This window comes from Charadrius vociferus, unplaced genomic scaffold, assembly GCF_000708025.1.
Source record: "Charadrius vociferus isolate BGI_N301 unplaced genomic scaffold, ASM70802v2 scaffold306, whole genome shotgun sequence".
Lineage (NCBI taxonomy): Eukaryota > Metazoa > Chordata > Aves > Charadriiformes > Charadriidae > Charadrius > Charadrius vociferus.
The window spans coordinates 526,736-542,758 of NW_009648963.1; the positions used below are offsets into that span (position 1 = coordinate 526,736).

Below are 16,023 nucleotides of genomic sequence, written 5' to 3' on the forward strand. Positions count from 1 at the left end.
TGGTTAAAAAGAAGCCTCATGTGTTTTCATAACTTATGAACTGTCAAAAGAACGATGCATTCAGAGAGGAGATCATGAACTCGTTGCAGGTTCTGGCACTCACACCAGCTGGTCGTAAGGGAAAACACCTTCACATTGCTGTTTGCGAAAGAGACTCAATTTCACCCCACCAAATTTTAGCACCACAAAAGAAGTTGCATGAGTCCAATAACACTTCCAATACCTCTTTTAAAAGCACTGGTAACCTAACGTGCAACCAGACATCACATACCTATCGGTATTCACCACAACACACCAGGCTGACCCTAGCGAGGAGCTGAACTTAGAAACAACTTTTAGCTGCGGAGCTGTTACTGAAATGATTAGTTATAACAGCTCCGAGCAGGCAGATCACTTCACCAGCATGGATCTGCGTAAGATCAGGGCCTGAACACATTTCTTCCCTTCATCTGGCCTCAGCTTCAGCAAAAAAACATGTTTCCCCCTGCCCCAGCCCGCTCCCCATGTCCATGGACATTAAGCATATGTCGCCTCACTTTTGGAAAGTGTTGCATTATTTAACTTCATTACTGTTTGTTGAATTGCTTTCAACCTTTTTTTCACCTTGCAAAAAAACTTTTAAGTGCGTTAATACGGCACATGCTTAAACTTTACCGTATGCGAATCACGTGGATCAGCAGTGGGACATCGTTACTTACGGAAGGAGACCGGGCACAGGGCGCTGGTTCGCCTGCCTCCCCCCTACACACCTCTCCGACTAAATTTGTTTCTACCCCTCCAGCCTCCAAGCAGCCTGTGCCTTCCCTGTGGAACAGCCTCTACTCCCGCTCTCTGTGTTGCTTAATCCTCCAGAATTATCTCTGACCTTTCTGCTCAGCCTGGTGGAAGTTGGGCCCCGGCGATGGCAAAGGCACCCCTGAATCTTCAGCCACAGCTGCTGCAGCACTTCAAAGGCAGCTACCAGAGTTAAGGATTTCGACCACAGCTGGAATCCCAAGGCTCAGGGTGCGGTCCCCAGGGCCGAGCAAAAAGAGCAAAGCTCATTTGTAAGGATTAAAACGGGGACAGGTAATGGATCTAAATGGGGCAGCTAGGGGAGGGAAAGGCAGGGAGAGTGGAAGTCAGTATACAACGCAGAAAATCCGAGGAGGTTAAGAGGGGCAGCAAAAGGCGGGGCTGGGGGCACAGAAGACAAGAGATTCCTGGTTAGCATAAATAATACACATGTATGTTAGGGAGGAAGAATGAGAGCAGCTTGGAAATGTAAACAAAAATATCTTCAGAGGAAGTAGGGCTTTAACATAGAAAATGGTGAAAAGATCAATGGGAATAAAACACAAAAGGATGTGCACGTCAAAGACAGCTAGAAAAACAGGCACCAAGAATAAAAGATTGTGATGAGACGGAGACACAAAATCCACCTGTAAAATATAGCTTCAACTGGGACATATCACAGCCTTCATACTGCAGGATTACCCCAAATGCGAAAACAAAAGGTTTTTATTATTCAGGACAATAACGGGCTTTGCATATCAACTTATGAAAAAGCATTTTCCTCCGAAAAGTAAGATTACAGAAGTTTTTAAAAGAAAAGCACTATTTGGTTTTTAAGACCATGCTACATCTTAAGCTGGGAAGCAGGAATATGAAGTTGACTCACATGCACCAGAGAAAGGTGGCTGTAGCCTCCAGCTGAGCCAGGTTGTGAGCAGGACAACCTGCGCAGGACACAAACACACCAAGAAATCTGAGGGTTCAAAAAAACCTCACCACATGCTTTGGAGGGCATAAACTCATCAGCTAGTTCAGAAAAACTGTTTGAACAGAAGTTCTCATCTGGTGGCAGTGGAAGATAGTTCACCTTTCGGCTGGATTGAACTGTAAGGGTAAAGCTATGAAGTGGGACATAAACTCCATGGGACAGGAGCAAGAACGCAAACTGTAACCCTAGAATAAATAATTTACCGCAATTTCACACCTACCTTAGTGTAGAATAATTTCTCTATCTCAGCTTGTTTCTTAGAATTTCCCACGTTTGAATGATAAAATATTAACAACAGTAAGTAATTATCATGTAGTTATAAAACTAAGTGTCAAGCTGCATGTTGAATGGTTTAAAAAAGAACTTGGAATATACCAAAATAATAACAAATACCATATTTTTGCCATCTGCAATCTTTTTTTTTTTTTAACATAGTTAAAATAGTTTAACTATTTTATTAAACCATTAATAGTTTATTAGTTCCAACTATTAAGTACTTGCTTGAAGAGCTTAACAGGAACACTCACTTGAAGGACCTTATCATTTTCACTTGTGATATACGAGCTTCCTTCACTCAGCCTCATTAATTTTCTAAATCTCCAAATGTTTTGTTGTACTTTATAAGATAACACATTCTAGAGTTAAAACAGGAAAAGATTTCTAGTTTGGAATCAAGTTGGCTTATTATTTATTTTCTCTCTCTCCTTAGCTTTCTATTCAGATGTGGCAGCAGAGAACTGCATGGCTAAAAGAGACTGCTAGAAAAGAAACAGGAGAAATGTGATGATCACAGAGCAGACAGCTCTTTATTTGTCATTTACTCCGAACTAGAAAGAAAAGAGTACCAGGCCAAAAGTCATTCAGTTAGTTATTAAAAATGACTGATCCTAATTGATCTATCAACAGTTTCTAATGTATGCTGAATATATCACTCATCATTTACAGCCCAAACTGTTGACTGAGGTTCATCCATATTCATGAAGACATGTGAGCATATCTACTACTGCAAGAAGAAATGCTGATGTAGTAATAAAAATACACAAAAACACTACCGTTTTTCAGAGCATCCATGGAAACAACTTGAGACTTCAGAAAAGTAACTATTTTCATATTACAGCTTTATTTCAAGCACTGTTTCTTACCGGATACAATTTATACATTTTGCTGTATGTATATATATTAATGGAATACTTTCCAAATTGTCCCTAGATAAAATATATTATGTGCTTATAATTCTTCCAGTAATAGCTTTTCCAAGTTACATTTTGCTGAGTGTTAGTTCAGATCACAGGAGACAAAAAAGAGAAAAAAATTTACAAATTGCTTTGGCAAAATACCCTTCCATGGTGATGTCTTTAAAAGTATTCTGAATGCAGGACTTCTTCATCCATTTTTATTCCGGTATCAGTCAAATAGATAGGAGGAAACATAAACACAGTTATACTGCTTTGTTTAAATATAATTTAAAAGAATATAGATCTTGATTTTTCCAAGTGTGTGGTCTCACGTTTGAATGTTGCCCAGTCAAAAAAACTGCCCGCTGCTTCTCAACGTACAATGATGCAAGACCTTTTTGAAACCTCTAATTGCATCATTGCAATGGTCGCTGTTAAAGTTCCTGGTAATCCCAGAGCTTGTGTCCAGGTAGGAGGACCGCCAAAGGTACCAAAACAGAGAAGAATAGCATAGTCATTGAACTGCACACATTGAGCTTCTAGGTGGATTAACGGTTCTTGTCACAGGCTCCTGACTGTAGTTGACAATATCTGCCTTCACCACCCTCTGTCATAAAAGAAAACACAGTAACAATCAGAAAATATAATCTTTTCAACAGATATTTTGCTATGAAATATGAAGGGGAAAAAAAACAGACACTGTTTAGGGTTTTTTTTTCATTACCTTACAGAAAGTCTTATCAGGTGCTAATTCTCATTCTATACACCAGTTTATCCATACTAAGCAGAAGCAAGTGCCTTGGTAAATTTTCACAACACTACAAATAGAACATGATTTTTTTTTGCAAAAGCAATGAATACAGATTTACTTCCATGAAAATTGTTTTGCATGGAAATAATAAAACAATATTAGTTTACAAAGACTATGGTATGCATTCTTTAAGAATAACTGCCTAAATTGTAATTGGAAATTGTACGTAAGTTTGGCTTTCCGTCTTTTCTCCAAGCACTCCACAGAAAAATATGGACAGAATACAAAGCAAATTTCAAATACAACCATATTTCAAAAAAGCTTTAATAGGCAGACAGACTACAGACTAAATTAACAGAAAAAGAACCTCTGCATGCCATAAATATTTATTTTCTAATACAGATCCAACAGATATTACCCATTCTACTTACAAAGCATTTGATAAGACTGTTGGCCTCTCCTATGTGAGAAGGAGGAAATGAGATTCCAATTTTGTGTCCATTTCCATCCAAGGCAGCTATCTAACATTTTCAGTACAGAGCACTGAAAGACCCTCCTAATACAGGAACATCAAGTATTTCAAAACTTCCATGAACTATCTGGTTATTAGAAACACCATGTAATTGTATACATAGTTCTGAAATTAACAGGTCAAGTATTACAAGTGCTTACAGATTAAAAAAAAAATACTTTTTTTCCCCCATAGAACTTACTCTAACAGTTGTTACTTCATGTAAAAGCAATGCACCTTGAAAAAAACCCCCAAGTTTTCCATCAGTACCTGAACTACTGCATTGAGCAGACTTTGCTCTGGCAGTTGGAAGTGTTGTGACGTTGGTTATCTTCTTCAGGATATTTCACTAGTCCTGCCCTGACAACATGCTGTTAATCATGTATCAACATAATGGATAGAGGGCAAGGAGAAGAATGTGAAAAGAAAAGAGAAGGAAAAAAAAATGGAGAGATTGATCAGTAGTTTGAAAGAATGAATGAATGACATAAAACGACTATGCAGAAGCAAAAGGAAAGTGCGTTTCTTTTCAGGCCTTATGCTGATAAAGGAGCAACATGTCTAGCTGAAAGCATCACTGTCAGCATCAGGGCTGCTTTTCAAGCTTCTTCAAGGACATGGCCTTTCAAAGCACCAAAGTGAAATATTCATACATGCAATCAACAGAAGTGTATTAAAGCAAGAGAAGGGAGAGAATAAAAAGGAAGGCAATTCAGTGGAAGAAAAGACAACAATGGCCTATTGCTTTAAGTCTACGGTACTGAAATATCACATTAGTCATCTTCCTATCAACAATTGTAACAAGCGCGTTAGACATACACATGCATCTTTCCATTATATAACTATTGCATTATAATTAAATATATAATCAAAAATAAATTTTGTGACATAAACTAACAACCTGACATCTAAGTGCTGCAAAACTTTTCTTCTTCTTTACTTCATGTAAGAAAATAAAAGGCTCTCATTTTTCCCTTTAAAGACAAACAAAACTGTTGGAAGTTTTCTCACTATTAATATAGTGTTCATGCAAAGGGGAGAAAAATTCACAGAACAATTTCAGCAAAAAAGTAACAAGAGGTAGGTCTGCTACGAAAGATACCCCAAACCAGTTTAGTAATTTTTTCTTAAATATTTCAACTTTTATACAATGTATTTTCAAGGTTAAAATGAATGGACAAATGAACAAATATCATTACTTTGAAAGGAAACGATACATAAACTGGATTATATGAGTATATAAACAGTGTATGTTAAAGACTACCCCTGTAAATAAAACCTGTATGTCAAACAAGCAACAATAACTGAATTGGCTGGTAAGGGATCTGGATTTATTAGCTGCTGATGTACTACTTTTCTTGAGTTAATTGATCACATTCATATTATCTTATCTAGTGGACAACACTCATGATTTACTGGACTCCTGGCCTGATGTTATCAAGGGAAAGGTTGCCAAATCCCATGTAAGGCACTAGTAGGAGTTTTAGCATTAAACAGTGTTATCTGACCTCACAGGACCTAGTTTCTTCATACCAATCTTTTGACTAGAGCTGGGGGGGGCAATGGGGAGTCTTGCAATCAGTAAGCAATTAATTGTTCCTCAAAACATTGGTTTAAATCCCATCCTGTAAACATAGGCAGGTTAGTGACCCATGCTTAGGCACGCTGTAGCAAGAAACTGACTATCATAAATGACTTGGATTTTCTAAAGGAATTTCATCTAAATAAGAGTAAAAAAAAATACCACTGCAGCATTTCTTTTATTAACCTCATGGTAATTAAAAACTTGGGCTTCTTCGTATCAGTTTCTGTGTCAGGCATATCATTGCCATGGTTCAAACCGCTGTCAATAATAAGAAATAACCTTTCTTGATGCAGGGTCTCTGAATTCCAGATCTGACTTATTTGCCAAACATTTTATTGTACAAAGCTGGCACACACACACTAGTTTGCTGAACTGGCATTTAGTTAAAGAGAAAACTACACATCACTTAGAAAAATGCTAGCTCTCGCCAATGCCAAGGAACAAAGCTGTACCCCATGCAGATTTTACACTACGGTTGAAAGTAAAAAATATAGAAAGAAAAACATTTGATTAGTAAAGGAGCTATTTCCTCAAATTTCATCAGACTCTTGCGATTTTGAGGACTGAAAATAAGTCAGAATCTGCAATTTTTTTACTTTGGAACTGTTTCACTTCAAAAACATGCTCTACTTTCCAGTCACGCATAAAGAGTAATCTAGTTCTTTATTTCACCACAGTTTTGACCAAATAAAGGTTTGATTAACATTCATCTCAGCATGTTAACAGACAAGGTTTAGTAGCTCTAGCTGAGACAGTTTAAAAACTTACCACCCCCAAATGTCTGTCCTGTTCCTCTGCTGGAGATCACTGCTGCCAAAGGAGAGCTGGTGGAATATAACGTGTACTTGCACCTCATCCGCTTCAGCACAAAGTCTGGCAGCTTCACTTAAAAACAACTTTCAGCAGCAGTTTAAGCTAAGCTGCTCAACTTCACCCTGATGTGGCCAAGGCACATGATCACCTTCCATTTTCTGATTCTGCTGCGAGAGTGATAAATTCCAGCAAAAGGGCAGTAACAAATATCTTGGGTTGCATTAAGATCTTAAACTGCTGCAGCTCTTTTCTAAAACAATGTATGGTAAGTAAATCAATTTCTAAGGCTTGTTCTTGCACTTAAATTAACAGAAGTTTTGCTGTTAATTTGAAGGGGACTAAGAACCCCATCCACTTTTCACAGCAGCTTCTGCAGTTCTGCCAGTAGCCGAAGCTCAAAAGGCGTGAGTCAAGCCCACAAATTCATACAAGTAAAAATAATGTGTTTGGGATTCCTGTTATTCATTTCTAACCACCTGTGAGCCACTTCTAAGATCTTCCTAGTGACTGTGACAATTATACTTTAAACACAAGAAATATGATCTTCAGGCATAAAAATCAAAAATGTGAGAAATAATTTTTAAAGAGACAATCAGTAACAATGAAAAAATTCATAATAAAATATAATTCACATATAGCATTTCACTGTTGGCTTCTTCCACAAGCTCAGTATTTCATCTTTTACTTTGTTACGACCTAGACTAAATGAAGACATCTGATGTTCTTAGATGAACATATTCAAGCAATAACCTTATTTTTCAAAATGAGGAAACCTCAGATTACACAAAATATGGAAAATTCAAAGATATAATCCAGTATATAAATAGTGCACATCTGTAAAAAATAAAATGTATTTTACTCTTTGTTTAAAAATTAAACCCAGGTCAACACCTGCATACTTACTGATGTAAGGATGTCACACTTACTATTGTATTTTTGTATTTCTTTATAGCATTTATCTAGCATCCATCTATCTATCTACTTTTATAGTTCAATAGCTAGAGTTTTAAACACTTAAAAATTTTAAGGAACACAGTCACATAACCATTCCACCATTTAAGGAAGTCCTGTGCCCATTTTACAGATGGGAAGGGAAAAAAATAAAAAACAAAACAAAAAAAAAACCCAACTACCAAAAAACCAACCAACCACCCACAACACCCCACCACACTAAGGAAGCTGTACCTGTCATACAAAAAGTCTGTGGTAAATCAGAAACATAGTAATGGCAACATCATCTATCACCACCTCCTTCCAGCCAAAAGACCAGTTCCATGCTTTTGGGAAACAGCATCAACACATTACTTTAATTAGTCTTTTCCACTGCAGACTAAGTCTCAAGAAATGTCCTTCTATTCATCTCCCTGAGGATATGAAGGTTAAAGTTTTCCCTCTCCTATTTTATATAGAGACTTTACTTTTTCTGTCTTAAGAAGTGACCAAGATATTTGGTTCCATGCAACAATGAACCTTAAGATAGAGCTAACAAACAGACACTCCAATACAATTCCCATTGGTTTCTCACGGACTTAAATTTGGGCATTTCCTACAGCCCACTCAAAATAGCACTCTGAAAGGAAGCAAATGACTTACTGGTAGCAAAGAACTACTGCTTGTTCAGAATAGACTGAAATGACACTTAATTAACAGAACCTTGCATAGTCAGGCAGCTGCTTTCCAGCTCTCACCCTTCAGCTCCACACACTGCGTAGCACCACATAGTGATTTCTGCTGTACCTCAACGGTGACACTGAAGTTTCTTTTCTGTCCAACTCCATTTAGTATCTTTGTTTCCACTTTTGTTGGTTTTTTCTTTGTTGTTGTTCTTGATTTTTCAGGGGGCTTTAAACCTTTTTTTTAATCACTATAGCTTGGATTCACATTAACAGTAATGTGTGGGTCACAGTGAGTATTTAATTTATGCATATTAAATATTTATAGGCTATTGCTATACAATTTGCATAATATCAAATTTTTATGCTCTATATATTCCATATTCCATTGATCTGCTCGACCAAATTAAAACCTGTAATTACAATACTAAGGTAGGAATAAGCCTACTTAAAGCCGATACCAATTTGACAGAGAGAGTTAGGTACTCTTGAGTCAGCGCTATATTGAGGTTCTAACTTTAAAAACAACTTAAAAATAGACACTTTCTTTAAAAAGTTTGATACCAATTTGACAGAGAGTTAGGTACTCTTGAGTCAGGGCTATATGGAGGTTCTAACTTTAAAAACAACCTAAAAATAGACACTTTCTTTAAAAAGTTAGAATGTTCTGCATAACCCCACTTCTTATATTATCTTTTTAATTTAAGGTATTTGCATACCTATCTACAAGCGTTTTGCATAAATTAAAAAGAGAATATAGGAAGTGGGGTTAAGGTATTTGCATACCTATCTACAAGCTTACACCTGAGTTACCAGAACACACCACCACACAGGACAGAGAGGTGTAAGACTGATGTTCCAGTGTTAGCTAAACAACCAAAGAAAAATTAAAGACCTCTTTACGTGCTGAATTATTTATACGCAAATAACCATAGAGCTCAGAACAATAGATGGATGGCGCCTCAGTAGTAAAAGATCGCTGAAAAGATATGATATTTCTCTACCTATAAATTACAGCTTTTCAAATCTCCTTAGCTTTGCTTGTTAGGTATGCACTCCAAGTGTATTTTACCATTTTACTGTTTGCAATACAGTTTTCTAGTTAACCACTTCAACACAGATTGTAAACACTGCTGTGGCAAAACACTTTCAGAAATTACATGTTTATTGTATATTTCAAAAAGCAGGAGACCAAGCTGTACATAAGAAATGTTTTGCCTTTCTTTTAAATAAACTTGTTGACTTATTTTGTGGTACTGTTTTAATGTTGGTAGTAACTAGCAGTTCCAGGCTATTACACCACTAGAACAGCTACCTTTTGGTTCAATAAGTAAACTTAAAATAAGCATATTGTAATCTCAAACATCATTATATAGGAAGGGTTGCCTCAGTAGTATAATCGTTGTTTTCGAAGTTTCTGAAACACTGTTGGTATAAAAACTTTTTTGTTTAAACCTATGCATACAGTCTTCCGGGCAGGAAAATTATTTTTAGAACTAGGAAGAAGGAGGTGGTAAGGAAAAATGGTTTATATTAGAAAACCTCTTGCTTGATTGCTTATTTGAACAATTAACACAGTTCTGATCTCCTAACTCATTGATAAAAACTTAAGTGCCTTCCAACTCTGGCAGATACAGTTAAGCAAGTATTCACATTTTAATTAAAATATAGTTATAGTTCAAATTTTTTTAAAAAACACTGCAAACAGCTCTTCCTCGCTAATTCATAAGGTCAGAAAACAATGTCCTCATTAGAGCTATTTTGCATTCCTCAATTATTGAACAGCATGAACTGCAACAAAGCTCCGCTACAGTTCAGAGCGGGACATGGAGCAGGGTTCTGCCATGTGTTCACAGTGAAATCACTATAGTCACATCCCTAATTCACTGGTAACCAATATAAGAGATTGGTGAACAATCTTCTTGATGATTTTCCCACCTATTGCTGGGAAACATTCTCCTCTCTCTCAGCCCTTTCTTACTGCAGAGGAAATGACAGAAAATCCTCAAGATAACACTCGTAACACAAAGAACAAAACACAAAGTGCAAGGGCAGCTTCTTTAGCAGGAGATTATTTGGGACTGGTACAGTGAAAAAAATAATTGCAGATGCCAGGGAGCTGCAGTATCTACCCAAACACATAATTCCACAGGTCTGCCCACTGTTGGGAATGGGTATGCTGAACCAGAATAGGATTCATTTCTCATCTGCACATCAGAATTAAATGGGAAACAGTGACTACAGTTAATATTCCTTCCCTGAGGCAGACAGTCACTACCAAGGAAAGTATTCCTGTCCTGTATTATACAGGCACACAATGAAAACTAAAATCTGATACTAACCAAACACGGGATTTGACATAGTTGATTCCTGACTCTGTGGCTGATAAATAATATTTTTTTCCTGTATGACTACAATGAAGATTGATTTAGAACATTTCCACTCACAGAAGCTTATGCTTTCTATCACTTGAATTTGTAGTGTTCTAAACTTATTTTTTTTTAAATAGGTAAAGAACTAAAAAAGAACAGTTATCACAACAACTGTATCTGACATCAACGTACAGTAATTAATGTATGTATAAGAGTGTCTCCCATGATACCTGTATATGCACACGTATAGAGAGGTTTTAATTTCTAAAACAATTTTAAATACTATTTTTAAACAAACAGCTCTCAACTCTGAAGTTTTTTAATAATTTTTCTTGTTTCAGCAAGTTTATCATGATGGATAAATAAAGAATTATTATATTAAAAAAGCTATTGTGAAAGTCAATAATTGTCTTCAGAACAATAGATGCAGCTTGCTTTAAAGGACAGTTATTAATTTGCAATGAGATTATTTTTTTAATACTAAATGAAATACTAAGAGAAAACACATATTTGTGGAAAATCACCTGAGATTGTTCCAATTCTGCTTTGTTTAATTTGATGCCAAGTATGTCAGCAGCAATTCTCTGAAAACACAGGAAGACCTATGGAAAAAAATTAAATTGCATTTAAATGATTAAAAACAGACGTCCTTGAGGTTCTTTCAAATATATCAAACCATTCTTGAACTGTAAACAATGAGATATACAAAATTATGACCTGTGCAAAACAGATCCGAAAATAACCTCATCTGGTACATTCAATTTTGTTTAAAAATTGGAGAAAATAACTCAACAATGGTACAAGGAGAGAACAGAATGCTGGATTGTTAAGCAACACTTCTGCTCTGCCTCCAGAGACCTAAGTTTAAACAAGCTTTTACACAACCCACCTCTCAAATACTACTCAGTGCTATAAAATATGAATAAGGGTATTCACTAATGTTTAGCACAAAGATATATTACCAGTGTATTGTGCAACAGCGATGCAAGCTTCTGAAATTGAGAACAACAGAACTGTCCAACAACATGGCCAAAATCTGTACTGCACATGTTTGAAAAACATTTGCGATACAAAAGCCAAGCAACGATACATTTATTCTGAGGAGTCTTGCAAAACATTATGAGTGTTATACTGAAGAGAAGTTATTTAGGAAACAAGCAAGATGGTGTACGGCACGCACTAGCCTAGCAGAGTTAGACTTTGGACATGGTTTTACAGATAACATGGGGTGGCAATTCTGTCTTAAATAACTCCTTTACTTCATCTCAATCCAGTCCACCAATCTTCCTCTTTAGGCAGCTGCATTTTAAATGAGATTAAAAAACACAACAGATGTTAAAGAGGAGGAGCTTAAGCTTGCACTGCTGCTGAACACTGTATTGTCAAGCTACACATTATGCTTTACCTACATAGTTACTTGACTGAGGTCACAATCTAACAAACATTGCTTTTCATCGTGCAGCTGCCACCCCCAAAAGGTAAAGCCTGTGGAAGTCCTTTTAGTCATTTTCAATGAAAATTCAAAAAATACCATTTACACAATCTATTCTTACACCTGACATGGAAACTAGTAATGAATTGGTGGCAAAATAAACAAGCCATGGTAACTTCTAAAATAATTTCTCTAACTACTTGGTCTACTACCGGTCTATTTTACTCACATCCACACGGCAAGAAAGGAAATCCTGACCAGGCTTACCTTTTCCAGATACCTACTTTAACCCGCACCAGGCTCTCAGGTGTACTGAGCTAGATCACCTGCCGTGAGGATGCTTTGTACACAAAACATCAGGCCCGAGTCCAGTGCTTCAGTTATGCAATTTGATGCACAGTAAGACAGTTAGCTACTAAATCATTCATGAAAGTTTTTCTCCCCCGAGGAGACATTTTGGGCTTCTCTATGTACATAAAATTATCTTTTGCATACGATCTGTTGGAAAAATCTGAGGTAAACAAAACAAATCATTTATCTTAACTGAGTATTTAGGACTCCTCTAGTCTATATCCACAGTAGCAGTGGATGGCCTCTTCTTAAATCACTGTCTAGGGTAAACACCCTGTCTTTCCTGCACAACTACCCAAATACATGAAGATTTTAAAAGGTCAGTGTGCGGTAACAGTAAAAGCGTTAATTCAAATCTATATTGAAACTAAAAATGAATTACTGCAAACTACACCTCATACTTTCTTTTGTTAGTAGATATTTAAACAGAGAGTTCTGGTCAATGCTTTCTAGGTATGTTCAGATTTACTTTTGGCTTTAAACAGTAAGTTAAAAAAATTACAATCAGTATATATAGTGGGACGCTGCTGTAATTCATTAATCAATTAAGAAGATATATAAAGATTCTTTCATAATTTGTAATGTTAAATTTATCAACCTTATAAAAAGAACTACTTTTTCTTATTGTTACCAAATCCCACAAAAAGGTTGTCTCCTTGAGAAAGGAATATATTTTATCAAATTCACACTTCATTGGCTGAAGTATTACAATTTTTTTTTGTTTCTAGCATGTAAAGCTTGAATTTTCACACTTTAAACAAAAATTTATGCCAAAGATTTCACACAAACTATAAGGAGAATCAGAATTCACTGCATTTGTAACAACAGTATTGTTAGACTTTACAGAATAACCATTTTATTATAAAATTAGGCAGTCCAGTGCAGAAGTTTCATCAAAGACCTTAAAACAAGTGATTCCATTTGCGTTACAGAATTATACTTCCAAATAATTGAACATGGTCTTATTGTTCAATAACATAAAAAATAAATTATGTTGTCATAAATAGGAGACATACAGGATTGTTTTATGGGAATGACAAAGTCTTTACGCATGTGACAGAAATCAAGCAACATAATATAATGTGATTTAATCTGACTGATACAGTCAACTGAAAAAGAACCTCTTCTTCCATAGCCTTCCAACTAAAACAAATAACCCAGTTAGCTCAGAGTCAAAAGATTGTTCAAAAACGTGCTCTGCAAAGCATTACAAATACCAGAATGTTCAAATTTCAATGGACCTGCAGAGAGAGTGTCTCTCACGGCTCAGGACCAACATTAAAAACTTTGATTGTAACAGAGTCTTGTGACATTATCAACTGTTGAAAGCTTCTGTATTGATGGTCCATAGATGGGACTCCACCTGGATCGAAGAAATACATTTAACTATTGGCTGACAGCAAACTGACATCCAGCTGGTCTCCATTCTCATGCTGATGAATAAGCTAGACCATTTCCATATTAAAATCTATACCTCAAACTGCAAATCAGATGAGAAGCCACTGTAACTAATAAAGAACATATACACCTATACAAAGCTCTGTTTTTCACACAAGTCGATAGGGAAAAGGACCTGCAGCAGCCAAAGTTCTCAGTATTTTCCTATGTGAAGTATAATAAAGCTGCTACATAATATCCCAGAATAATGGCTTTCTTAAAATAAAATAAAAATTAAAAAAACAAACAAACAAAAAAAACAAAAACAAAAACATCTACAAGGAAGTCTGTCTTACTTACAGAATCTCCTGTCTTGGCTGACACAAAATGGCTACTGAAATTGTTTTCCTGACAAAATCGTTGGTGCTTGTCAACTTTCACTGTGCGCATATGCTCCAAGTCAACTGGAAATAAGTTGAAAAAAGGAAAAATTAGTACAATGGAGCTCATTTAGTTACCTGTCTTAGAAATGATTCATTGGAAACACATCAGGTGTAATATTTTCCTTTACAGATGTATGCAAATACAAGTTTCTTTTTTATAGTCATTTTCCAATATAAAAATAACTAATTACCTCAAATTAATTTTAGGACAAATTTATTTCCAAATACCCACAAGAAATTTTTAACAACGTTATTGCTAACTACATACAAAAATCTGAGACAGAACTACATTTTGCACATTCTGTTTGCAAGCATCATGCATATTTGAGATTCCAGTATAATCTAGAGACTTTTACAAAATAGAGTTCGCCAAGCGCATCTGAATCAACATATTTTTTTTCTAAGTAAAAAATGTAAATGTGGTATAAAGACTTTTATTGCAGAACATGGTAGAGCAAAAACATTCACTATAATAAAAAAAAAAAAAGAACTGAGTAAAACCATTGAGGCTTAGTTACTTGTATATGAAGTTTTCAATTCCACAAAGGTATGGTTCAGAAAATTCAAAACAGCAAAATGCATATTTCAAGTGTCACACGCATTTTCATTTTTATCATTTTACAACCATTGGAAGCAGAGCAAAGGTTTTAAATGGTATTTTATGTTGAAAAGCACTAGTTGCTTCCAAAACAACATGGAGCTCAAGTCTTGCACAGGTTTTATTGTGTACATTCCAGTTTCTCCAAATCTGATCCTAAGGTAACTGGAAACTATATTGAACAGTTTCTCTTTTTATTGCATTACAGTTCCTATAAGGGTGTTGACTCAATGCCGTCAAATTATAAGGCAAATATATTCAGAAGGATTTAAGGACAACCAGGCTCTTTGAGTCAATACAGGAAAAAAAAACTTAAACTGATTTCCTGAGGAAGGGACCCAACTGACTTGTAAAAACTTGTAAATTTGCAAATCTAGTAAGCCTGCATAATAGTGTCATTTGATTATCAGCTGAAAAAAATGCTCTCCTACTACATAAAAGGCTTTATTTTAAAATGATATTGGAGGTCTTTAATTTGTAGACTCTGGAGATTTTCTCTTGGAGATTTTTAGTCTAGCAGGGGATTCCTACACCCCATTTATACTGCTTACCTTGGTTAATGTGGAGTTTTTGCCACATATTACTGTTCCTTGCACATCAGTAAGGCCTTGTTTATAAGAACAGGCCTAAAATCATCCAGTTACCACAGGCATTAATTTGTGAAGGACTAAAATACTAAGCTATTAACACTAGTGTTTGTAGGAAAGGTTTTCATAATACTAAATGTAGAATATATAGTTTCATAAAGAATAGGAAGGGCAAATACATTGACTAAGACAAAATCTAAAGTTGTTAACAATTTTGTTAAAAACTCATGCAGTCTACGTAACAGCTACTTAACTTTTTTCTCTGAAAAATAACTACCAGAAGAGAGCCTCTGTTGAAACGCTTTTAAGAATCAAATACAGCATACTGCCTAAACCATATCATTATTAATTATTTTTTTTACTCTTCACATATTAACTTTAAATGCAGCCTGGAAAACACAACAGTGAGATTACTCTTTGGGGAAAAATAAATACATATTGTCTTTCTTTTTATTTGACAAGCTCTTAAAGGAATTTTAACCCCACCTCCAAATTTCACTCACTGTATTTCTTCAACTATACACAAACTCCAAAAATCTACACATAGTTACAATAAAAATAGATATATAGACAGACAGACAGCATTTACAATGTATCCCTCTAAAATACCATGACATGGTTATGTAAGTCCATAAAGACAAGCTCACAAGTTA

The 16,023-nt window shown here is 35.6% G+C and overlaps 1 protein-coding gene across 1 annotated transcript in view; it reads right to left on the reverse strand.

Moving 5' to 3' along the window:
* Window positions 1-3,451: 3,451 nt before the first annotated feature.
* RAB28 (RAB28, member RAS oncogene family) overlaps window positions 3,452-16,023 on the reverse strand; it is a 73,671-nt gene continuing 61,099 nt past the window's right edge. The window contains exons 5-7 of the mRNA XM_009887655.1: window positions 14,103-14,206; window positions 11,107-11,184; window positions 3,452-3,544 (exon numbers count right to left, since the gene is read on the reverse strand). Of these exons, the coding sequence (XP_009885957.1) occupies window positions 3,452-3,544; window positions 11,107-11,184; window positions 14,103-14,206 (275 nt within the window). The remainder of the gene's footprint in view (window positions 3,545-11,106; window positions 11,185-14,102; window positions 14,207-16,023) is intronic.